Raw genomic sequence first — 27,407 nt, 5'->3', positions numbered from 1 at the left:
GCCAGAATCAACAGTTTTATGAAACACAGCAATGTTAATGAAATTGTTGATAACATTAATACCGAGAATTCTGACCTTAGGGCTGTTGAAGCACATAAATTCTCGAATCCCAACAACAATAAGGTAACTTTAAAATTAATACTCGAGACACCTGAAGAGGCCAAACTTGTGTGTCAAAATGGCTTCAAATGTTTCAATACCAGATGTACATCTGACCAAATTTCCATGGAACGCTTTGCCAGTGTGACACAATGTTTCAAGTGTTATGCCTTTGGTCATAACAACAACAAATGCAGTATACAAGGGCAAATTTGTAGCATTTGCTCTGGCCAACATTCCTATCGTAATTGTACCAATAAAAATTCACCTAAATGTGTCCTCTGTAATGGAAATCATCATGCTGTTTCTGCTATTTGTCCTGAAAGAAAAAAGGAAATGCAGAAAATTCTTGACGCCAAGAAACTATCCACATCTAAGAAGACCACTCCTCAGGCACCGCCAACCATGTCCCAAACTTCCTTCCCAGCTCTGCCTGGATCAAGTGGGACTCCTCAGGTCTCTACCAATGGTTCCAATGTTTGGAATTCTGCCCCTCTTGGAGAGCCCCAATCTAACCCTCACTTACAACAGACACAACAACAAGGTTCAGTCGCATCTCTTGTGTCTCAGGTATCCACAGACGGGGATATAATGAGAGCACAACTAATGTACTTGGTGGCCAAAGACACAGCTGGTGGTGATATTCAACTCTGCTCTCGTGTTTTGAATGATATGTTAAAGGCTAATGGGATCACTCCCATCATTATCCCTGAAAATGTGAAGGCCATTATGACCCAGCCTTCTCATAACAAGAAGTATGTACCATACTCTACATCTAATAATAAGCCTAAGTCATCCCTGGCCCAGGGATCGCCCTCCTCGCAAACCCAGGTTGTCAACTCTTCTCAACCCGAAAAGTCAACACCTGAACATAACAATGCCCCAGAAAGTGGTGCCTACTCTCCCGCTATTGTAGCTGAACCTGTTGAACAGGAACTTTCCCAAGGTAACTCACCTTGCCTATCTAATATTCACTTGGAGCCTACACAGTCTCCCATTAACTCTCACAAGCCTCTGATTCCTGAAACTGAGTATAGCATACCTCAGTTTCATGATGATGATGATGACTCTAAAGACTCTAACGACTCTAACGATTCTATTGATTCTAATGAGTCTGTTAATATTACTGCCTCTAGTGAAGATGAAGATGATGGCATTGTTAATACACAAGCTTCCACGCAAAAGTTTCCTTCTCCTATTGAAGAGTCCAGCAAGGATAGTACAGATACAACACATAACATTACTTGCAGGCGTTCAGAACGCAGTGTACGAGCGAAGAATAAGCAATAATGGGGATTACAATTTTCCAACTTAATGTTCAACATTTCTTCAATAACCGTTACCTTCTTGAGGTTGAACTACACAACTACAATCCCGATGTTATACTTTTGAACGAGACAGCTGCAAGAGTTGATCAACATATTAAATTACGTGGATACTGTACTGTTGAGAAATCGAGAGGACAGTTTAGTGGTGTAGCCATCTTGGTTAAATTAGGATATACATTTAAAAATATTCATGTGGATGAAGATAACATTCTTGCAATAGAACTAACAACGTCGCATGGACAACTAGTAATAGGAACTGGATATTTTCCCCCGAGACAGCCATATATAGAGTCAATTCCTCTACATAGGATATTAAGCAGAAATATTCCAACAATACTAGCTGGAGATTTTAATGCTCATCACCCTGCCCTCTTTAACTGTGGAGCTGGTATTCCACTGGGTGACTTAAAAGGAAAACAACTCTTTAATATCATGACAGCTAGAAACTTGTCATTTCAAGGCCCATTCTTCAAATCGTACATTGGACCTCACCCAGGAACACCAGATATTGTACTGACAAACAGAGACTGTGACATCTTTCACTGTCGTATATCTCCTGGTGGAAATGTAGGATCTGACCATATCCCTGTTATAATACAACTACAAACTTCCCCATTTAGAATACCTGTAACTCCTAAACCCAATCTTAACACCCTAGGATTTGACCCCTTCAGGGCATATCTGGGTGAAGATGAAATTGTGTCTTTGGAAAATCTACCTTCCAGTGCAATTGATGATGCAATCAGGTCCCTGCACAATCGTATAATTGAAGCTACCAATGCAAATTGCCAATTAGCTTCCACGAAGATATACCAACAATATAAACCTACTAGGGAAATTAGAGACACTTTAAGAAATTATCAAGCAGAATGTCGAAGGCATCTTCAAACGCGACAACCACCAGCAGCTACACTGCACCGATTAAGGCACGAATTAATTAACATGATTAGTCAACACAAACGAGACATATGGAAATTTCTAGTTCTTCAAGCTAATCAATATAAACGTGAACCAGCAAAATTTTGGAGTAAGATCCGACAACTTTTAGGGGCAAAGCACAAGGCTCCTAACTACCTAGTTCATACCCTCACTGATGAGGATGATGAAGATGTTGAAATTAAACTTGACGATCCACAGGACCAGGCTAATTTGATGGGTGATGTATGGGAGAAAATTCTCTCTCACAATAATAGTCGTCAATTTAATAATAATCATTATCAGTTAGTAAATGAATGGAGAGATGAAAACTTGGATGATCTACAACCACTACCTACCATCGATACTTCAACTCTTGAAGATACCCACCCGCTTACTAGACCTATTACATTACTAGAGATAAGTCAGGTTATTGGAAGAATGAGAAATAGAGCCCCTGGCCTCTCTGGAATAACAATGAAACAAATAAAGTACCTACCTAGAAATTGCAAACAGTCCTTGGTAAATATCTTTAATGCCATCTTGGCCTCAGGACATTTTCCAGTTGTTTTTAAGACTGCTAGAATGATCTTTCTTGCTAAGCCCAATAAAGACATCCACCAACCTGGGAACTATAGACCTATATCTTTACTTGAAGTCACTGGAAAAGTTCTTGAGAAAGTCATTTCCAACAGATTGAATTACTATATGGAGTTTAATCACTTGTTTACTGAAAAACAATTTGGCTTTAGAACACATAGAGGTACCAACCATGCAATAAATGTTATTTTTGACACTGTAGCAAGTCTAAAACAGCAGGGCAATCTTGCCTTAATTGCCACCAGAGATGTTCATAAAGCTTTTGATAGCTTATGGCATGATGGCCTTATATACAAACTCATTGACCTACCAGACCATAACTGGACTTTTCTCAGAGTAATTTATAATTTCTTAACTCAAAGAAAAATCATTCCCACCTTTCATGGCAAGTCGACAGAACCTTTTATACCGACGGCTGGTGTCCCACAAGGTTCTTGTCTCAGTCCACTTCTGTTTAATATTTATGTGAATGACCTTCCTCAACCAGAGTTTAATGACACAATTGTGACACAGTTTGCAGATGATGTTATTCATGTCGTCTCATCAACCCCAGTAACAGGAAAATACAAGTATGAGAGAGTCATAGAAAAAATGAATATTGAACTTCGTCGAACATCTAATTGGGAGAAGAAATGGAGAATTACGACTAATCCTGACAAGGTTCTTGTTAGCACGATAGGATGTTTTGCATCAACCATCGAAGATAAAGGGGGTATCTCCATCAGAGGTACACCTGTAGCCATTAGAAACCCTAACAAGATCTTGGGATATGAAATAGACAGGCTGCTCCACTCAACATCTCATGTAACTAAAAAGATCAACACAGCCAAAGCTGGTCTTAGCAGACTCTTTCGATTCAATCAAGCCCCTCAACATGTCAAAAAACATCTATATAAAATGATAATAAGACCTATACTCGAATACCCTTGTGTCCCAATGTCATTAACAACAAAGACCAACATGCTACGGTTACAAAGGGTCCAGAATAGAGCTCTTCGCTTTATTACCGATACCAGGAGGAGAGACAGAGTTAAAATGGCAGATTTACACACACAACAAGATATTACTGCCATAAATGTACGCCTTGATACCCTAAAAAAGAAACAACTTTATACAATGCAAGAACTATACATGCCAGATAGAGAACATCCTATACAAGTGATAAATACCACAGATTACACCATTAATACTCCACCTCATAGGACTCAAAGAATGACTCTCCCACAGAGGGTTCGTCGTTTTATTCATAAAGATGATTACCCTCGACCCATGATTTTGAGCAACTTACCTGATGAAGAAGATTGGTTACAACCAGAACCCTTCTATGTATATTGAAAATCATCGCCCCCAATTAGGGAGACATCTTAAATAACTTTCTAATGTAAAATTATGCTATTGACTATTGTTGGACACCACCATTAAGAAGCTATTGTCACGAAATCATAAACGGGCTAGAAAATCATTGCCTTTCTTGAAGTATAAGTATACGTTGTGCAATCGCGAAAAAAAAAAAAAAAAAAAAAAAAAAAATAAAAAAAAAAAAAAAAAAAAAAAAAAAAAAAAAAAAAAAAAAAACGCAATTGCAATTTGTATAATTACTACCAATTCAGAGTCATGTAGTTATATACCTATTATATCTATGTGACTCTGATGGGTTAGTGTTATACCCCTTAAAGAATATCCTATCAATTTACATACACTTTTTAAATTGCACCAAAGTGGTTGGGCCACTTACCTTTTATATCCTACCTCTCCCCCCCCTCCCACCCTTTTCCAATATTTCCATCCTTACCCATCCTTCTTCCTTACCCATCTTACCAAAGCTCTGGTCATCAGATCCAGATCCAGATATTTGCAAAGAAGAATGTCATCGGACTGGTGGTGTACACACAGGTGGGTGTACACAGGTGGGTGTACACAGGTGGGTGTGAGTGTGGGTGTAAGTAAGTAAGTAAGTAAGTAAGTTTATTCAGGTATACACAAATACAGTTACATAGAATTATCATACATAGCAGCATATGTGTAGAGAACCTAGGATAACCCAAAAAAGTCAGACAGAGTGACTTATTTCCATTGGGGTCCTTTTACCTTATTATTATAATATAAAGGTTATAATATTTTCTTATTATTCTACAATGAAGATAACATCTTATTATCATACTAAAGAGACTATCTACTACCCGAAGGTCATTAAGACTATCTACAATACGAGGGTCATTACTAGGAATACGGTAAAATTTACACGTATGTTAGCTAAAAAATAGAAAATCATTCCCCTCCCTTTCTGTAGCTACATTCATCAGACACTTTTTGGCATTCTTCTTGAACTGGTTCATGCTATGACTGGCTTTGACATGTGCAGGCAGTCTGTTCCATTCCTTTATTGCTGTACAATAAAAGGTGTTTGAAGCCTGGCCACTGACTGTGGGTACTACAAAGTTGTGCTCTCTCCCCCTAGTACTATGATTGCTGCGGTTCCCAACCTTGACAAAATTGACAGCAAGATATTCTGGACATTGTTTGTGAGCAATTTTATAAACATGATTTAGCTTCAGTTGTTTTACTCTGTCTTCAACATTCAGCATATCCAACTGCTGTAATTCATCCTGGCCTACATGTTCTCTTGGTCCCAGCCCCAGGATGAATCTTACGATTTTGTTCTGGGTGATTTGCAGTCTATCTTTCAGTTTTTTTGTCAAGGCAGAGTACCAAGAAGAGCAAGCGTAATCCATATGGCATTGTATAAGGGCTAGACATAGGGTCCTGCGAGCCTCAGTAGGTAGACACTGTGCTTGTCTATACAGGAACTTCAGTCTGGCATTCGCTTTCTTTACTACACTGTTCCCTATCGATTCTCCTGACATGCATGGGTCAAAGGGGATTCCCAAATATTTTACTGATGAAACCAAAGTGATGGGCTCCCCATTACATTGAACATTAAAATTATTTACCCTTCTCAGTTTATGTTTCGTGCCAAAGAGAATGGCTTCAGTTTTCCCTAAGTGTAATGAGAGTTTGTTGTCTACTAACCATTTGCTGCAGGACTCCAGTTCCAGTGTTAAAACATTAGCAATATCTTGTGGGTCATTACCTGACACTAACAGAGCACTGTCATCTGCATACAGTAGGAGTTTGCACTTGACACTGATAGGCATATCATTGACATAACATAAGAATAATAAGGGACCCAGAATACTACCTTGGGGAACTCCACATGTTATCGGCAGGGGTTCTGATTCTGTTTTGTTGATTTTGACTATTTGTCTCCTGTTGCTAAGGTAGGACTTAAACCAGTCTACAGAACCTATACCGATAGCTTGAAGTTTATTACATAATATATTGTGGTTGACAGTATCGAAGGCCTTTTGCAGGTCTAAGGTTACCATACCTATGAGGTTCCCCTTTGACATTTCAGTTCTCAGGTAATCCATCAGATTAATAAGGGAGGTGTCGGTTGAGTAGGATCTTCTAAAGCCCGATTGATAGCTATGGAGAATGTTGCTGTCATTAAGGTACTTAACTACTTGAGAATACACCGCCCTCTCTAGAATTTTAGATATTATACTGAGTATACTAACAGGCCTATAGTTGCTTACATCAGACCTACTATTTTTCTTGAAGATAGGAGTAACTCTGGCCTCCTTGAACCCCTCCGGTACGGTATTAGTGGTGATTGATAGATTTATTATGTGAGCTGTGGAAAATTTTATAGAGTGCTTACCTGTATGTACCTCAACATTATATACATACAAGTAATCTCATTGGGAGACAACCATATTGTTTACCGTAGTCACCCCGTGTAGACATGTGAGAAAACTTAACCACCTCTGGTCACTACAGGTGGCCCCTCGACCCTCACAATCTTGTCCACATCTATCCGAGACCAGTATAAATTGGGTAGCACCCTCAAGCACGGCGCTATTAATTAATTGTGGACTGTATAGATTATATTAGTTTAACTGAATGAAGGGGGGGGGGGGGGGTAGGATACACATGGATACATCCATCAAGGAAAAACATTTGTACATAATCCCACCACTTACCAGATATTCCCTGGTGGTCACTTGATGTGGCTGGATCACCCTTAACCTATCCAATTAAAACATACCTAACTGGCCAGTATCAGTCTGTTATAACTAGAAGGGTTACTTAACTGGGGGTGATTGATGCTCCTTATTTCCTCCATTCACCATCTCATTTCGACGTCCCGCCACACCGACACGGTTCTTATTCCAGCAGGACGAGGTATCCGTTGGTTTGTCCCAGTTTAGAAGTCGTGATACCATAAAACTTCACTATCCTCGATACGATAATCACGCGTTCACTCGGAGCAGGGCGATCTATTTCACATCCCGCATTCTCTTAACTTAATGTTATTATCACTGATTACATTACCATTCACAAGACGATTTAACGTCTCATAATCATTATACACATTAGAGGTCACTCCATTAAGATCTGAGCCCGATGAGTAAGAATTAACTCACGGGTATTTCCCCTGGACACACACCATGGTGTCGCACCAGTCAGCACCGGTCCTATCATTATTCACTAATTTTACCATTTTATTACGGTGGTCCCGCAAATCACGTTCCCTCACTCTTCACTAGGGACAGTCACGACACTTCCTATTATGAATTGAGGCCTATATTAATCCTTAGGCCGCCGTGAACGCCCATTTCCTCATCCCCGGTTTTCACAGCCTCCTCACCCATTCAAAACACTGCCGCCACCTCTTGCCCCAGCTCGACCCCTAACCACCCCGCACATCTGCGCAGGCGCAGCGGGAACCCAGTTGGTTCCATTCAAAATACAAATACATTTTGACCCAAATCAACACATTAAACACTTATTAGGCACTATAGCTTCGGAAATTAAATAATTTCCACATGAGCAATAGGGATTGACAGTTCAGAAGCACCATCTTTTAGGAGCTTAGACGGGATGTTATCAGGGCCTGTGCTCTTAGTTGGGTTTAACCTGCTTAGTTCTTTTTGAATAAAGTCATGAGATACACTTACTAGTTGACAACTGTTTGGGGTTACCCCTTTATTGGTATAGTATGTTTGAAACTTATCAGTCTGTGTTAAAGGTATTTGATACAGCTGGTAGTTTACTTACTAGTGTTGATGCAACAGATGTGTAGTAGGAATTAAAGCAATTTGCCACCTTAGATGTTTCGTGGCATACCTCATTATCGATAGTGAGTACTATGTTAGACCTATCTACTGGCTTATGGCTATACCCCAACTGTTTTAGTTGTTGCCAGAGCTTTCTGGGGTTATGTTTATACTCTTCAATTTTTGAGCAGTAGTGCTTTGCCTTTGCTCCTTTTATAAGTCTCTGTACTCTGTTCCTCACCCTTTGGAATTCATTTAGTGCTGCAATATCCTGTCTGTTTGCTTTAAATCTTTTTAGCAGCTGGTCTCTGAATTTCATATTATCTAATATCTCAGCATTCATCCAGGGTTTAGTTCTTCGTTTAATCCTAACCTCTTTAACTGGTGCAATATTATCAAGGATGGTAGTGAACATTGTTTTGAATTTTTACCAGGCATCGTTTACGTCCGTGCAACTTGTTATCTCTGTCCAGTCACAATTGTGTAGCCTATTTATCAGTGTTTCTTTACTGTAGTTTCTAGTTGACCTCATTTTTATTGTCCTGTGTAGGCCTATCCTATCCCTAGTGATTTTCCTGGTGCAGTAAATGATGAAATGATCACTAAGACCTGTGGTAATGTCGCCTGACTGACTAATGTTCTCAGAGCGGTTACAAAGTATGTGGTCAATTAGGGTGGCTGAGAACTGTGTGATCCGGGTTGGAGTATTAATTAGTTGAGTGTAACTATTTAATCCTTGAATTTGCTTATACCTTTTGCATAGCTCGTTATTTTGCTGCTGAAAACAGATATTGAAGTCTCCCAGTATTATTGTCTCGCAATTGTTTTCAACTCCGGACAAGACTCTGGAAAAGTCTTCTAAGAACTGGTCCTGGGTAGGAGGGTAACTAGTTCCTACTAAGATGGGTTTGGTCTTAGGAAGCAGCACTTCAAACCATAGAATCTCCAGTTTATTGTTATTTAAATCAGGTCTTGGGTTGTAAGCTAAGTCATTTCTAATGTAGGCACATACTCCACCACCCTTTCTGTTCCTATCTAATTATTATTATTATTATAATCAAGGGGAAGCGCTAAACCCGTAGGATTATACAGCGCCTGGGAGGGATGTGGAAGGCATTCAGGCTTAATTCGGGGAACTGGAGCACAGATCCAATTCCCTAAATCGAGAGCCCCTCACCAACATCAAGGAACCTTCCCTGAGGGGTGTTCCTATCTAAGCGTATTATATTGTAACCATCTATTTTGACCTCGTCGTCAGTCACCGTATCATCCATGGGTGTACACAGGTGGGTGTGGGTGTACACAGGTGGGTGTGGGTGTACACAGGTGGGTGTGGGTGTACACAGGTGGGTGTGGGTGTACACAGGTGGGTGTAGGTGTACACAGGTGGGTGTGGGTGTACACAGGTGGGTGTGGGTGTACGCAGGTGGGTGTAGGTGTACACAGGTGGGTGTGGGTGTACACAGGTGGGTGTGGGTGTACGCAGGTAGGTGGGTGTACACAGGTGGGTATGGGTGTACACAGGTGGGTGTAGGTGTACACAGGTGGGTGTGGGTGTACACAGGTGGGTGTAGGTGTACACAGGTGGGTGTGGGTGTACACAGGTGGGTGTGGGTGTACACAGGTGGGTGTAGGTGTACACAGGTGGGTGTGTGTGTACACTGGTGGGTGTGGGTGTACACAGGTGGGTGTAGGTGTACACAGGTGGGTGTGGGTGTACACAGGAGGGTGTGGGTGTACACAGGTGGGTGTGGGTGTACACAGGTGGGTGTGGGTGTACACAGGTGGGTGTAGGTGTACACAGGTGGGTGTGGGTGTACACAGGTGGGTGTGGGTGTACGCAGGTGGGTGTAGGTGTACACAGGTGGGTGTGGGTGTACACAGGTGGGTGTGGGTGTACACAGGTGGGTGTGGGTGTACGCAGGTAGGTGTGGGTGTACACAGGTGGGTATGGGTGTACACAGGTGGGTGTAGGTGTACACAGGTGGGTGTGGGTGTACACAGGTGGGTGTAGGTGTACACAGGTGGGTGTGGGTGTACACAGGTGGGTGTGGGTGTACACAGGTGGGTGTGGGTGTACACAGGTGGGTGTAGGTGTACACAGGTGGGTGTGGGTGTACACAGGTGGGTGTGGGTGTACGCAGGTGGGTGTAGGTGTACACAGGTGGGTGTGGGTGTACACAGGTGGGTGTGGGTGTACACAGGTGGGTGTGGGTGTACACAGGTGGGTGTGGGTGTACGCAGGTAGGTGTGGGTGTACACAGGTGGGTATGGGTGTACACAGGTGGGTGTAGGTGTACACAGGTGGGTGTGGGTGTACACAGGTGGGTGTGGGTGTACACAGGTGGGTGTGGGTGTACACAGGTGGGTGTGGGTGTACACAGGTGGGTGTGGGTGTACACAGGTGGGTGTAGGTGTACACAGGTGGGTGTGGGTGTACACAGGTGGGTGTGGGTGTACGCAGGTGGGTGTAGGTGTACACAGGTGGGTGTGGGTGTACACAGGTGGGTGTGGGTGTACACAGGTGGGTGTGGGTGTACACAGGTGGGTGTGGGTGTACGCAGGTAGGTGTGGGTGTACACAGGTGGGTATGGGTGTACACAGGTGGGTGTAGGTGTACACAGGTGGGTGTGGGTGTACACAGGTGGGTGTAGGTGTACACAGGTGGGTGTGGGTGTACACAGGAGGGTGTGGGTGTACACAGGTGGGTGTGGGTGTACACAGGTGGGTGTGGGTGTACACAGGTGGGTGTAGGTGTACACAGGTGGGTGTGGGTGTACACAGGTGGGTGTGGGTGTACGCAGGTGGGTGTAGGTGTACACAGGTGGGTGTGGGTGTACACAGGTGGGTGTGGGTGTACACAGGTGGGTGTGGGTGTACACAGGTGGGTGTGGGTGTACGCAGGTAGGTGTGGGTGTACACAGGTGGGTATGGGTGTACACAGGTGGGTGTAGGTGTACACAGGTGGGTGTGGGTGTACACAGGTGGGTATGGGTGTACACAGGTGGGTGTAGGTGTACACAGGTGGGTGTGGGTGTACACAGGTGGGTGTAGGTGTACACAGGTGGGTGTGGGTGTACACAGGAGGGTGTGGGTGTACACAGGTGGGTGTGGGTGTACACAGGTGGGTGTAGGTGTACACAGGTGGGTGTGGGTGTACACAGGTGGGTGTGGGTGTACACAGGTGGGTGTGGGTGTACACAGGTGGGTGTTGGTGTATACAGGTTGGTGTGGGTGTACACAGGTGGGTGTAGGTGTACACTGGGTGTGGGTGTACACAGGTGGATGTAGGTGTACACAGGTGGGTGTGGGTGTACACAGGTGGGTGTAGGTGTACACATGGGTGGTGCGGGCGTCAGCAGTGTCCAGGACACAGACATGTCTCCGCCTTCTTACAATATACTCGTATAGCTCACCAGGTAAGTGCTCATATCTCCTACATGACAACCCTACATACACTACCATCAGGTGTATGGTGATACCATAATCTTTATAATGGTACCATAATATATATATATATAGGGAGAGTAAAGAAGGGTGTTGACGTGTGCTGACAAGCACTACAGAATTAATATAATCAGCAGACACTTGTATGTTCACCAGCTGCCTCAGACACTCACTTCTGCAGACTATATGCGCAAATTTATTTTATATAATAAGACATAATAATAACGAATATAATGACAGGTCCCTTACTGTGTGCTTCCTCATTTGTTAGTGATATTTCAGTGTTATATCTATTTTTGGAGTTTCTACATACACTGGTTCCATGGAGGTTCATTGATACTGATGAAGGCTCTTAATCCAAGGATTTGGACCTGGCTTTTTCTTCCTCGGATCATATTTGATTGCTGCTTCCCCCCCTCCCATCCCCAGGCTTTGTGTAACTCCTGTTCCCTCAATGGAGGAGTTGATGCTGATGATGAGTTCCTGATCCAAGGAATTGGGTGTATAACTTCCCCCTTACTTTTTTCACAGATCAGTTTTACAGGCTAAGAACTATTAATCTAACAGCTTATTTCAAAGCACCAACCTTACCTAAGATATAATACCACCCCCCAGGATGCAACCCACACCAGTCAGTTAACACTCAGGTATCTACTTACTGCTAAGTGAACAGGGACAGCAGGTGTAAAGAAACTTGCCCAACGTTTCCACCCTTACTGGGGATCAAACCCTGGATGCTTACTGTGTGAGCTGAGTGTGCTGCAGACCAAATTATGGCACACCTATTTTCCCAGATGTTCCATGTGCCCTGCTTATTTATTACTCCACCCCCATGAATATAATAATACTACTGAGGTTTAATCCCCGGAAGAGTGGAAGCAGTTGGCATGTTTTCTTACACTTGATAAGTAAGTGGCCTGTGGCCTTGTGGCAAAAGCTCTCACTTCACACAGTGAGGCTCTGGGTTCAATTCCCAGCAAGGGTTGAAACACTGGGCATGTTTCCTTACACCGGTTGTCCATGTTTACCCATCAGTAAAATGGGTACTTGGGTGTTAGTCGACTGTTGTGGGCTCTATTTTGGGACAAAACTGACCTAATTTGCCCAAAATGTTCTGCATAACAAAGGGTTTTCTATATAGTAGTATGTCATTGATGTCAGCTAGGCCTGTATACCTTGTACATGTACTTGTAGAAATAAAGATATTATCCTGGGGAAGAGAACCCCAATGGAAACATTCTCATTTTAGATTTAGATTATTTCCAACCACTGAATTTACAAAATATAAAGTAATTAGAAGGCCCATAGAATGCACAGTATTTCAGGCAGCATTTTGATAATTGTATGACTGGCTTTATTAGGTTATCCTGGGTTACTAACCATCTTTGTTAATAATGTCTAGTATGATCTTTAGGGGTTTAGTGCTTCCCCATGAATATAATATCAAATCATAGAATGGGTGAGGTTTATACCCATGACAGGTGAGTCTTAAAACTTGTAGGCCAGTGTGTTAACCACTGGACCCTCAAGAGTATGTTAATCACTTATAAAACAGGTGAAGAATGTTTTACGGTGCAAGGGATGACCTTTTTTTTGTGTTTGTGGTGTGAGAGGTGGCTGGCATATTTTAATGACCAACCCTATATACAGTACAGTGGAACCTCAAAAATCGAACTTAATCCGTTCCAGGAGCTAGTTCTAAATTCGAAAAGTCTGAAATTCGAAGCAATATTTCCCATAAGAAATAATGGAAATACAATTAATCCGTTCCAGAAACCCAAAAATATTCACACAAAAAATACATTTTATAGAGATTAATTACAGTTTTACATACAACAAATACTATAGTTTTTAATTATGTATAGTAATACATATAAAATAACATTTTTACTTACCTTTATTGAAGATTGGTGATGGCATCTGGAAGATAGGGAGGAGGAGAGAGGGAGTTGGGGTTAGTGTTTGGAAGGAGAATCCCCCTCCATGAGGACTTCAGGTAAAGCCCTCTCTGGGGCTACTTCCCTTCTCTGTCTTTTAATGCCACTAGGACCAGCTTGAGAGTCACTGGACCCCTGTCTCACAAAATAACTGTCCACAGTCCTCTGTTTCTGTCGCCTCTTTAACATTTCCCTAAAATGGGACATGGTTCTGTCACTGAACTTGTTGCAAAGATGGCTTGTTTCAGCTTGCTCAGGGTGGTACTTCTGCACAAACATTTGGACATCATTCCACTTGGCACAAATCTCCTTAATCTTTGAAGAAGGCACCTCATCCACTCCCTATATTAACACCTTTTGGAACATCAGCTTCCTTGATTTGTTCTTTTTTTGACAGGATAGAACCGATTGTCGACTTGTTTTTCCCATACATCCTGGCAAGCTCAACAAGTCTCACACCACTCTCATACTTCTCTATGGTGTTTCTCACTTTCTTTACTACAGGGGTACCACTAGCAAGTTTCTTTGGGCCCATGGCAGCTTATTTCACAGTCCCACAAGCACTAAACACAACGAAATAATTGTAAAATGTGTGAATGATAGTGCAGGTTAGTGTTCAGTCAAGCACAAACAAAGCTAGACTACTCACGGCGCCTGCGCGGGGATGCGGACAGAGCGGGCCGGCAGACAGGTCTCGTACCCAGTGGTCCGAAAATAGGGGCACGTTCGATAATAGGGACACAGTTTGTCTGAGAAAATGGTCCTATTTTCGAAACGTTTGATATGTGATACGTTCGATTTTTGAGGTTCCACTGTACATGTATCTGAATTTCATTTCTTTATCAAGCCTTCTGTGAGCCATGGAATTTTTGTATTTTTTGGGGCAGTGTATACTGTAGTTAGGTTTTGTAATGGTTTGGAAACCTTCTGCTGAGCATTTATATTATAGTTGAGACTTGACTCTCTTCCCCAGTTAATTGTTAATTGAAGCATTATACCTGGAGTTTACCTGGAGAGAGTTACAGGGGTCAACGCCCCCGCGGCCTGGTCTGTGACAGGGCCTCCTGGTGGATCAGACCCTGATCAACCAGGCTGTTACTGATGGCTGCACGCAATCCAACGTACGAGCCACAGCCCGGCTGGTCAGGTACCGACTTAGGTGCTTGTCCAATGCCTGCTTGAAGACAGCCAGGGGTCTATTGGTAATCCTCCTTATGTATGCTGGGAGGCAGCTGAACAGTCTCGGGCCCTTGACACTTATTGTATTGTCTCTTAACGTGCTAGTGACACCCCTGCTTTTCATTGGGGGGATGTTGCATCTTCTGCCGAGTCTTTTGCTTTCGTTTTGAGTGATTTTCTTGTGCAAGTTCGGTACTAGTCTCTCTAGGATTTTCCAGGTGTATATAATCATGTATCTCTCCCGCCTGCGTTCCAGGGAATACAGGTTCAGGAACTTCAAGCGTTCCCAGTAATTGAGGTGTTTTATCTCCGTTATGCGTGCCGTGAAGGTTCTCTGTACATTTCCTAGGTCAGTAATTTCACCTGCCTTGAAAGGTGCTGTTAGTGTGCAGCAATATTCCAGCCTAGATAGAACAAGCGACCTGAAGAGTGTCATCATGGGCTTGGCATCCCTAGTTTTGAAGGTTTTCATTATCCATCCTGTCATTTTTCTAGCAGATGCGATTGATACAATGTTATGGTCCTTGAAGGTGAGATCCTCCGACATGATCACTCCCAGGTCTTTGACGTTGGTTTTTCGCTCTTTTGTGGAAGGAATTTGTTTTGTACTCTGATGAAGCTTTAATTTCCTCATGTTTACCATATCAGAGTAATTGAAATTTCTCATCGTTGAACTTCATATTGTTTTCTGCAGTCCACTGAAAGATTTGGTTGATGTCCGTCTGGAGCCTTGCAGTGTCTGCAATGGAAGACACTGTCATGCAGATTCGGGTGTCATCTGCAAAGGAAGACACGGTGCTGTGGCTGACATCCTTGTCTATGTCAGATATGAGGATGAGAATATAAAAAGTATTTTATTTCCCCCTGACATAAACCATAGTAACATGATGACCCTCTCATTAGATCTTCTGATTATTTGACTGAGGTGCCCCGTGGTGCCCCGTGGCCTGGTGGCAAAAGCTCTTGCTTCATATGGCGAGGGTCCGGGTTCGATTCCAGGTGAAGGGGCGGAAACATTGGGCGTGTTTCCTTACACCGGTTGCCTTTGTTCACCCATCAGTAAAATAGGTACCTAGGTATTAGTCGACTGGTGTGGGTTGCATCTTGGGATAAAACTTATCTAATTTGCTCAAAATGCTCTGCATATCAAGGGGCTTTCTATATATGTAGTAGTATGTCATTGATGTCAGCTAGGCCTGTATACCTTGTATATGTACTTGTAGTAAATAAAAATATTATTATTATTATTATTATTATTATTATTATTATTATTATTATTATTATTAAAACAGTAAGTCTTATCAAAAGATGTTTTACATTTTTTATATTAAGTCTGCTAAAAAAATTGTCGCAATCACTGAAGTAGCATCCAGAAAAAGAGAGTGGAATATCTAATCTAAACTTGCTCAGAGATACAGCAGCAAGGTGTACTATATGTGTATGTGTACTGTAGTATAAAGGTAACATTTAGTACCCTTTTTGTGAAACTATTAGTTTGGCAGTGACTTTTTTTTTCTTTTATCCTCTCTCTCCTTCCCTCCCTCTCCATCTTTCCCTCCCTCCAAACTTGCATGTATGGTCAGTTATGGTAGTCCTGCAGTAAGGAAGTCATTGCTTTTGTCTAAGAATTACTTCATGGTTTTTCATTATAAATCTTTGCCACTCCCTTCCTGTTCTCATCTTCACTTCTTTCCTTTCATCCTAGTTTCTTCCCCTTTCATCCTTATTTCTTTTCTTGTCATCCTTGTCTCTGTCCCCTCTCATCCTTGTCTCTTCCCCTCTCATCCTTGTCTCTTCCCCTCCCATTCTCATCTCTTCCCCTCTCATCCTCGTATCTTCCCCATTCAGCCTTGCCACTTCCACTCATTTTCGCTTCTCTTCTCCAATTCTTCCTTCCCTCTTCCCTCCCATTCTCCCTTTGGCCATTTGTGCGTTCTAGTATAAATTTTACTAATAATACAATTCGTGTTTAACAGTGATGATACATAATGGGTCAAGGAAGGCGTCTGGCCCTGGGCATATTTGTCCTGCTGCTGGTCGACGTCATTTGGGTGGCCTCTTCAGAACTTTCCGAGGTAATGACCTGCTTTGTGATCTCCTAGTTGTAGGTACAATAGCAGAACTATTATTTTATTTATTATCACACTGGCCGATTCCCACCAAGGCAGGGTGGCCCGAAAAAGAAAAACTTTCACCATCATTCACTCCATCACTGTCTTGCCAGAAGGGTGCTTTACACTACAGTTTTTAAACTGCAACATTAACACCCCTCCTTCAGAGTGCAGGCACTGTACTTCCCATCTCCAGGACTCAAGTCCGGCTTGCCGGTTTCCCTGAACCCCTTCATAAATGTTACTTTCCTCACACTCCAACAGCACGTCAAGTATTAAAAACCATTTGTCTCCATTCACTCCTATCAAACACGCTCACGCATACCTGCTGGAAGTCCAAGCCCCTCGCAAACAAAACCTCCTTTACCCCCTCTCTCCAACCTTTCCTAGGCCGACCCCTACCCCGCCTTCCTTCCATTACAGACTGATACACTCTTGAAGTCATTCTGTTTCGCTCCATTCTCTCTACATGTCCGAACCACCTCAACAACCCTTCCTCAGCCCTCTGGACAACAGTTTTGGTAATCCCGCACCTCCTCCTAACTTCCAAACTACGAATTCTCTGCATTATATTCACACCACACATTGCCCTCAGACATGACATCTCCACTGCCTCCAGCCTTCTCCTCGCTGCAACATTCATCACCCATGCTTCACACCCATATAAGAGCGTTGGTAAAACTATACTCCCATACATTCCCCTCTTTGCCTCCAAGGACAAAGTTCTTTGTCTCCACAGACTCCTAAGTGCACCACTCACTCTTTTTCCCTCATCAATTCTATGATTCACCTCATCTTTCATAGACCCATCCGCTGACACGTCCACTCCCAAATATCTGAATACATTCACCTCCTCCATACACTCTCCCTCCAATCTGATATTCAATCTTTCATCACCTAATCTTTTTGTTATCCTCATAACCTTACTCTTTCCTGTATTCACCTTTAATTTTCTTCTTTTGCACACCCTACCAAATTCATCCACCAATCTCTGCAACTTCTCTTCAGAATCTCCCAAGAGCACAGTGTCATCAGCAAAGAGCAGCTGTGACAACTCCCACTTTGTGTGTGATTCTTTATCTTTTAACTCCACGCCTCTTGTCAAGACCCTTGCATTTACTTCTCTTACAACCCCATCTATAAATATATTAAACAACCACGGTGACATCACACATCCTTGTCTAAGGCCTACTTTTACTGGGAAATAATTTCCCTCTTTCCTACATACTCTAACTTGAGCCTCACTATCCTCGTAAAAGCTCTTCACTGCTTTCAGTAACCTACCTCCTACACCATACACTTGCAACATCTGCCACATTGCCCCCCTATCCACCCTGTCATACGCCTTTTCCAAATCCATAAATGCCACAAAGACCTCTTTAGCCTTATCTAAATACTGTTCACTTATATGTTTCACTGTAAACACCTGGTCCACACACCCCCTACCTTTCCTAAAGCCTCCTTGTTCATCTGCTATCCTATTCTCCGTCTTACTCTTAATTCTTTCAATAATAACTCTACCATACACTTTACCAGGTATACTCAGCAGACTTATCCCCCTATAATTTTTGCACTCTCTTTTATCCCCTTTGCCTTTATACAAAGGAACTATGCATGCTCTCTGCCAATCCCTAGGTACCTTACCCTCTTCCATACATTTATTAAATAATTGCACCAACCACTCCAAAACTATATCCCCACCTGCTTTTAACATTTCTATCTTTATCCCATCAATCCCGGCTGCCTTACCCCCTTTCATTTTACCTACTGCCTCACGAACTTCCCCCACACTCACAACTGGCTCTTCCTCAGAACTATAGCAGAACTATCCTCATATATAGCTCTCGGGCCCCTGACACTTATAGAGACCATACAATAAGTGCCAGGGGCCCGAGACTGTTCAACTGCCTCCCAGCACACATAAGGGGGATTACCAACAGACCCCTGGCAGTCTTCAAGCTGGCACTGGACAAGCACCTAAAGTCAGTTCCTGATCAGCCGGGCTGTGGCTCGTACGTTGGTTTGCGTGCAGCCAGCAGCAACAGCCTGGTTGATCAGGCGCTGATCCACCAGGAGGCCTGGTCACAGACCGGGCCGCGGGGGCGTTGACCCCCGAAACTCTCTCCAGGTAAACTCTCCAGGTTATAAAAAGTAATTACAGAACGTATCCAGATTTCCAGTAGGGAGGGAACAAAAACCAAAATTTTTGTTGATAATGATACTCATTGATGCTGATTCTGATACATGCCATCAAAATTAGCTGTTTCCCATCATTACTAATAACCATAATAAATTTTAAACTGATACCAATACTTTGGCATACCTGTAGTTTCCAGTGGTAGTGCTACATAGTATCCTCTTTGAGCTCATTCTGTCTAATCCACTAGAGTATTTGAGAAGTAATTTACTGTACAATATACTAAATTCCCTGCTTTCGTGGCATCTGTGTTTATGAAAACACACTTTGTAAGATACAGTGGACCCCCGCATAACGATGGCATCGCATAGCGATTTTTCCGCATAACGATTACTTTTATCGCAAAATTTTTGCCCCGCATACCGATTAAAAACCCGCATACCGATTTTCGTCCGAGACGCGTCCAATGTGCCCTCACATGTGCCGGCCGTCCCATTGTTTACCAGCCAGCCTCCGCGGTAACATCCAAGCATACACTCGGAATATTTCGTATTATTACAGTGTTTTCGGTGCTGTTTGTGGAAAATAAGTGACCATGGGCCCCAAGAAAGCTTCTAGTGCCAACCCTGTGGTAAAAAGGGTGGGAATTAGTATGGAAATTAAGAAAGATTTTGAAGGGTTTGGGGCTAACCCTGAGAAGCCTATGCCAGTTGTGGAATCCATTGTGCCTACTTCAAAGATTAAGGAAATGTGTGCAGAGTGGGTTGAACTGCAAACCTTTATAGATGAAAATCACCCTGACACAGCTGTTGCAAGCCGTGCTTGTGACTATTTCAATGACAATGTTATGGCCCATTTTAGGAAAGTCTTGAAGGAACGGGAGGTACAGAGCTCTATGGACAGATTTGTTGTGCGACAGAGGTCCAGTGACTCTCAAGCTGGTCCTAGTGGCATTAAAAGAAGAAGGGAAGTAACCCCAGAAAAGGACTTGCTACCTCAAGTCCTAATGGAAGGGGATTCCCCTTCTAAACAGTAAGAAGATAATGCTCTCCCCTCCTCCCATCCCATCAATCATCACCAGATCTTCAATAAAAGTAAGTGTCATGTAATTGTGCATGCCTTTTTCAGTTTGTGTGTATTAAAATTAACATTTCATGTGGTAAAAAACAATTTTTTTCATACTTTTGGGCGTCTTGCACGGATTAATTTTATTTCCATTATTTCTTATGGGGAAAATTCATTCGCATAACGATTATTTCGCATAACGATGAGCCCTCTTGCACGGATTAAAATCGTTAACCGGGGGTCCACTGTAATTTGTTTTTTAAAAGTTTAAAACAGCTGTAAAACTGAGCTATGTTTCAGGACATAAGAGTTTAACAAAAAGGGGGCTAAAAGTGTACAGTGGACCCCCGGTTAATGATATTTTTTCACTCCAGAAGTATGTTCAGGTGCCAGTACTGACCGAATTTGTTCCCATAAGGAATATTGTGAAGTAGATTAGTCCATTTCAGACCCCCAAACATACACGTACAAACGCACTTACATAAATACACTTACATAATTGGTCGCATTCGGAGGTGATCGTTATGTGGGGGTCCACTGTATACTGTGTATGTAGCAGTAATGTTAGTACAGCAACAAAGATTTGCTCATTTTCTTTATATGGGAAGAAAAAGGAGGACTGACAAGAGATGCCTAAATATTACAGCGAAGTGTATTGTAAAATATGCAAGTTTAAAATAAGCACTGCAGTGTTTATTGTTGTAAAGTTATAGTAATATTAAATTACAAGGAATAACAGCCATAGTACTGGGGCTGGAACAATTCACTATTAACCCACAATCTGGAGAGGAAACTGCAAATAAGATTTCATTTCATCTTGAACAATGGATGAACCGAAAATACCATTTTAAAGTTTATTTTCCAATGTATATTAAGTCACATTAATACAGTGATGAAAATGAAGGTATATCCAGCATTAATATGCCAAGTCTAATGATCTGTCTGTCATTCATGTACAAGTGTATGGCCACTTTTGTGAGACTTCACGATACTTTATGGGAGATAGATGTTTATTAAGGTTAAAATCATTCGTGCACATGTTTTACATTTTTTTTTTTTGACAAGTTGGCCGTCTCCCACCGAAGCAGGGTGACCCAAAAAGAAAGAAAATTCCCAAAAAGAAAATACTTTCATCATCATTCAACACTTTCACCTCACTCACACATAATCACTGTTTTTGCAGAGTTGCTCAGAATACAACAGTTTAGAAGTATAATTTTTTCTTCTTATTCTTTTTAGTAATCATTACAGGTAAAGAGGTTACTAGCCCATTGTTCCCAGCATTTTAGTTGACTTTTACAACACGCATGGCTTACGGAGGAAAGATTCTTATTAACCAAACCCCAGCCGGGATTGAACCCGCGGTCAGAGAGTCTCAAAACTCCAGACCGTCGCGTTAGCCACTAGACCAGCTAGCCACAATAAGATTCGTCCAACTAGGTATATTTCTACACCATAGGAAGGTTAGCATAGGCACCACTGTGACCACAAATGCAAGTTTTTGACCTAGAGTTCGTCACGGCCACGCTAGCTGGAGATTCGTCTGTAAAAACTTGCATTTGTGGTCACAGTGGTGCCTATGCTAACCTTCCTATGGTGTAGAAATATACCTAGTTGGACGAATCTTATTGTGGCTAGCTGGTCTAGTGGCTAACGCGACAGTGTGGAGTTTTGAGACTCTCTGACCGCGGGTTCAATCCCGGCCGGGGTATGGTTTGTTTGCAATCGTGTCATTACGATTTCGTGAGTCATGTTGACGGAAGTGAGGGGACTTGACCTAGAGTTCGTCACGGCCACGCTAGCTGGAGATTCGTCTGTAAAAACTTGCATTTGTGGTCACAGTGGTGCCTATGCTAACCATCCTATGGTGTAGAAATATACCTAGTTGGACGAATCTTATTGTGGCTAGCTGGTCTAGTGGCTAACGCGACGGTCTGGAGTTTTGAGACTCTCTGACCGCGGGTTCAATCCCGGCTGGGGTATGGTTTGTTTGCAATCGTGTCATTACGATTTCGTGAGTCGAGTTAAGATTCTTATTCCACTTCCCCATGGATATAAAAGGAAAAGTAATAAGAAACAAGAACTATTAAGATAAAATCAAAGAAAACTCGGATGAGTGTGTACAAATAAACATGTTATGTATGTGTAGTGTGACCTAAGTGTAAGTAGAAGTAGCAAGACATACCTGTAATCTTGCATATTTATGAGACAGACAAAAGACACCAGCAATCCTACCATCATTTAAAACAAATACATGCTTTTGTTTTACACTCACTCGGTAGGACAGTAGTGTACCTCCCTGGGTGGTTGCTGTCTACCAACCTACTACCTGATTAATTTCTCAGTGTTGTAACTAGACAATGTTGCTTCTTGAATATAATCAGTGTACTGGTAGCCATACATTGATTATAAGTGATGATAACAGTGTTGCTACTGTGCCTATACAATTGAATGCCCAAATTGATGAACTTCCTAATTTGCAGAATTTGATTATGGTATCTTAAGTTTTTTTTATTGATGTGCTTCATGCAAATAGATTTGACTTGGCATCTTTTTTGTGATGCCAATTTTTTTTGGATGCTAGCACATAACTCCTAAATTGTAAACTACAGTACAGTGGTACCTCGGAATACGAACAGCTCAAAATGCGAACAGTTATGTAAGTGTATTTATGTAAGTGCTTTTGTAAGTGTATTTTTGGGGATCTGAAACAGATTAACTTAATTTACATTATTCCTTATGGGAACAAATTCGTTCGGTATCAGCACTCAAACAGCCTTCTGGAACGAAATAAGTTCGTATCCTGAGGTACCATTGTACAGTACTATATGATTTTGTTTCATATATGCTCAGTGATTTTCCCATGTTCAGATCTCTTCGATATAGTACATAATTCGTTCTTACCTCTGTCGATCAGAACAGTGATATTAGCCCAAATCTAAAACAAAATTTTATATTTTTATATTAACCCTTTGACTGTCGCAGCCGTATATATACGTCTTACGAGGTACCGTGTTTGACGTATATATACTCATAAATTCTAGCGGCTTCAAATCAAGCAGGAGAAAGCTGGTAGGCCCACATGTGAGAGAATGGGTCTGTGTGGTCAGTGTGCACCATATAAAAAAAATCTTGGAGCACGCAGTGCATAATGAGAAAAAAAAAACCGACCATTTTTTTTTAATTAAAATGACGACTTTGTGGTCTATTTTCGTATAGTATTTATGGTTGTATTCTCATTTTCTTGGTCTCATTTGATAGAATGGAAATCATATTATAGAAATAGAGGTGATTTTGATTGATTTTACTATAAAAAGAACCAAGAAATGGAGCTCAAAGTAGGGGAAATGTTTGATTTTTGCCAATGTTCAAAAGTAAACAAATGATGCCATTGTCCAATAAATGTCCAACTAGCCATTCTAATATGCAGTCATGAATGGGTTGATGTTATTTATACAATTATTACAGTATTGCAGTAGTCTGCATAATAGTAAGTCTAATATTTTTTGTTTGAATAAAAATTCAAAATAGAAAGCAAGAGTAATATCAGAGGGGCCTGGAGACATGACTGATGAACAAAGAAAATGTTATTTCAGAGCCAGGAATGTCTGCATTGTTCATTCTGGGCCTTATTTTGAAATTGTCATATTTTTTAGTTTTCGTGAAATTGGCAAAATTGCAAATTTCTGACCACATTATTAGGTAGTTAAGATCGGTAAATGGGCAGTTTCTTGTACTCAAACGATAGAAAAAATGGAGTTCTAAAGAAATAGCTATGAGTTTGGGCGACTGGAACAATGGAATTAGCCGAAAATAGTGCTCAAAGTGGGCGAAATCGCCAATTTGTAAACAGCGCCGAGGTCACTAACTTCGCGAGAGCATGATTTCGTCAGTTTTCCATCAAGTTTCGTTTTTTTGGTGTCATTACAATCGGGAAAAGATTATCATTTCATAAGAAAAAATAATTTTTTTTTTTTTTTAAATTTTGCGACACCAGGAGACACCTCAGGATTGGGGGTTGCGACAGTCAAAGGGTTAACAGTATATAAAACTGACAAGTTAATGAATAAGACATATGTACAATACCTGGGTATTTATATTTTGGAGATGTTTTGCCAGCTAGTCGCATTATCAGTCCAGTACAGAGAATAATCAATGAAGATGGTGCAAGGCTTGAAGTAGTAGTAGTTATAATTGATCAGTCCCTCAGGGAATAAGAAACTGAGGGACTGATCACCTCAGACTACTACTACTGTGCATCTTCCACCATTTCCTATAATTATTCTCAGTATTAGATTGATAAAGCCACCGATTTGCAAAACTTCACAGTGAAGATATCCAACTGTTGCACATGTGTCTCAGTCCTCTACAAAGTTTTTTGTGTGGCTGTTATTTCACATTATTCAATAAAATTCAAGATTTCCTGTTATTGTATTGTGATACTGTAAGGTATTTTCATATTCCATCATTTGTAATTTTTTGGTAATTAGGCTGCCTACCATACTTGATACCATCAATTACTTATTTTTTCTGTTAATTTCTATACACAACAGATATGGGTGAACAGTATTTAGATAAAGGTAAAGAGGTTTTTGTGGCATTTATGGATTTGGAAAAGGCATATGACAGGGTGGATAGTGGGGCAATGTGGCAGACGTTGCAAATTTATGGAATAGGAGGTAGAGTTTTTACAAGGATAGTGAGGCTCAAGTTAACGTATGTAGGAAAGAGGGAGATTATATCCCAGTAAAAGGAGGCCTTAGGCAAGGATGTGTGATGTCACCATGGTTGTTCAGTATATCTAAAGATGGGGTCAGTGGGGGCTCATAGCTAAAATTAGTGGAGGTGCTACTTCAGAAAATTTTTAGGCATTGTTTTAACATTGTATAAAATGAAACAACAATATAAAAAGAAAATTTATACATAAGCTTGATAAAATCATAAACAAAAAAATATTTTTTTTACTTACCTAAATTGTTACAGTTCAAGCTTGATCCATTCATTTAAAAACGAAATCCATTCTTGTTCTACTTCGCGTGAAAAGATTAATAATTTTCTCATGATAATCATCTAATTCTACAATTTATCACATTCAAGAATATGGTACATGGCTTTTAAGCACAACACACGTGATCTCTCTACCTAGTGTGCGGTGTCTTATCTTGGACATCTGCGCACGAGCACATCAGCCACACACTGAGTTGCTGAAACTGTGAAGCGTACAGTTCCATACAAGGATTTTTATAATTTTTTCTTGTACTAGGGGATGGCTACTGACATTAAGCTTAAGGATTATATAATGTACAAGTATAAATAAAGAATTAAAGAAAAAAATACTCATTATATTGAATGTTATCGATAATATCGAGTGAAAATAGGGGTGCTGCAGTTCCACAGTGCCTATACACGAGCCGCCACTGGGTGGGGTTGTAAGAGAAGTGAATGCTCGGGTGTTGGCAAGAGGTGTGGAGTTAAAAGATATAGAATCTAACACAAAGTGAGAGTTGTCACAGTTGCTCATTCCTGATAACACTATGCTTTTGGGAGATTCTGAAGAGAAGTTGCAGAGTTTGGTGGATGAGTTTGGTAGGGTATGCAAAAGAAGAAAACAGACGCCCCCCAACTTACGAACAAGTTATGTTCCAGAAGGCTGTTCATATCTTTAATAATAATAATAATAATAATAATAATAATAATAATAATAATAATAATAATAATAATAATACAGTATCTTTATTTACTACAAGTACATGTACATGGTATACAGGCCTAGCTGACAACAATGACATACTACCATATAGAAAGCCCCTTGTTATGCTCCGCATGTCGGGCAAATTAGGTCAATGTCCCAGGATGCGACCCACACCAGTCGACTAACACCCAGGTACCCATTTTACTGATAGGGAACGTAGACAACAGGTGGAAAGAAACACGCCCAATGTTTCTACTCTGGCTGGGAATCGAACCCAGGCCCTCGCCGTGTGAAGCGAGAGCGTTAGCCACCAGGCCAATTGTTCGTAAGTTGTCATTTTGCTATTTTTCCATTGTTACGATTATTATTAATGTTTTTAATAATATCATTATTATTATTGTTATCTCTCTCTGTGCTGTTGTTCATTGAAAACTTAAAGACAATACTGTACAGTACAGTAGGGCCCCCCCGCGTTACAGCGTTTCACCTTATGACGTTCCGCTAATATGGTGATTTGAAATTATGACCAAAACTTGCTATACAACTTCCTGTCTTTCTAATACGGCGTGCCCCACCTGGTTTATTTACATTCTCTGTGAGCACATCTCTCTATTATGTCTGGAAACTTTCCAAAATTTCAAGTGTTTTAAAGTTATTGCATATTTTATATGTACAGTGGACCCCCGCATAACGATCACCTCCGAATGCGACCAATTATGTAAGTGTATTTATGTAAGTGCATTTGTACGTGTATGTTTGGGGGTCTGACATTGACTAATCTACTTCACAATATTCCTTATGGGAACAAATTCGGTCAGTACTGGCACCTGAACATACTTCTGGAGTGAAAAAATATCGTTAACCGGGGGTCCACTGTACTCTTGATAGTTAAACATTTGTGTACCTGTTCCTAAATATATTTACACACTGTGCTGGTGTGCAGGTACACATTAAAATCACTAAGAGTCTCTCCGCTCTTGAGGACGCCATATTAATAATCGCTTGGGTGTATTAAATGTCATATATTACATTAATATAGACATTTCCATTAATCCATCTATGATGTTTTTTCAAAATTATATAAGAAATGCATTACATAACACATATACATGATACCTTCACCCACAGTATAAAAATTGACATAAGTATGAGATGTCTACCAAGCGGTTTGTAGGAGTGTCGGAAGAATTACATTTTATCAGGTCAAACACCAGTTACTGGGGGATAACTGTAGAAAAGTATTCTTTTCGTATGCCTTCACTCTATAGCTATTCATGACCCTTGTGGGTTTAATGCTTCTTTCTTAAGGTGATTATAATAATAATAATAATAATAACAATAATAATAATAATAATAATAATAATAATAATAATAATATCATTCACTCTAAAAATTGTGTGTTGCATGAGAATAGGAGTGTTGCTGTTTATTTATTCTTCTCGACTAACTTGTCAGAGCATCATTCCTTTTAAAAATGATGTTACATGAGAATGGAAGTGTTGCTCTTTATTTATTCTACTGTACCACTGTGGAGACAACTTGTACAGAATGTAAGGTGTTTGTATGAATGTGTATTAACCATAACCAGACGCATTTCTTTACATAGTTCTCTGTGGCCCTGTCTTCTTACTCGTTCTCTCTCTCGTTTATTTGTTTTTATCTCGCTTACTCACCTTTCACCCTACATTAAGACTACAAATATTTTAAGGTAAGTAATGAGTGTACTGTACGTATATGCATTTTATTGCTCTGGGGTGCTTTATATGTACTACAGTAG

The 27,407-nt window shown here is 41.2% G+C and overlaps 1 protein-coding gene across 4 annotated transcripts in view; it reads left to right on the top strand.

Moving 5' to 3' along the window:
* Positions 1–9,173: 9,173 nt before the first annotated feature.
* LOC128686523 (solute carrier family 35 member F5) overlaps positions 9,174–27,407 on the top strand; it is a 111,943-nt gene continuing 93,709 nt past the window's right edge. For 2 of the 4 annotated variants that reach the window (XM_070091215.1, XM_070091213.1), the window contains exons 1-2: positions 11,359–11,481; positions 16,602–16,700. In XM_070091215.1, the coding sequence (XP_069947316.1) occupies positions 16,614–16,700 (87 nt within the window). In that variant the 5' untranslated portion in view covers positions 11,359–11,481; positions 16,602–16,613. Of the gene's footprint in view, positions 9,349–11,358; positions 11,482–16,601; positions 16,701–27,407 lie in introns of those variants that run through there. The other 2 variants (XM_070091214.1, XM_070091216.1) reach the window with 2 other exon arrangements.

The sequence above is a fragment of the Cherax quadricarinatus genome, chromosome 34 (genome assembly GCF_038502225.1).
Source record: "Cherax quadricarinatus isolate ZL_2023a chromosome 34, ASM3850222v1, whole genome shotgun sequence".
Classification (NCBI taxonomy): Eukaryota; Metazoa; Arthropoda; class Malacostraca; order Decapoda; family Parastacidae; genus Cherax; species Cherax quadricarinatus.
Note: the sequence above shows the minus strand (reverse complement) of the source record. Positions and strands in the feature narration are given on the sequence as shown.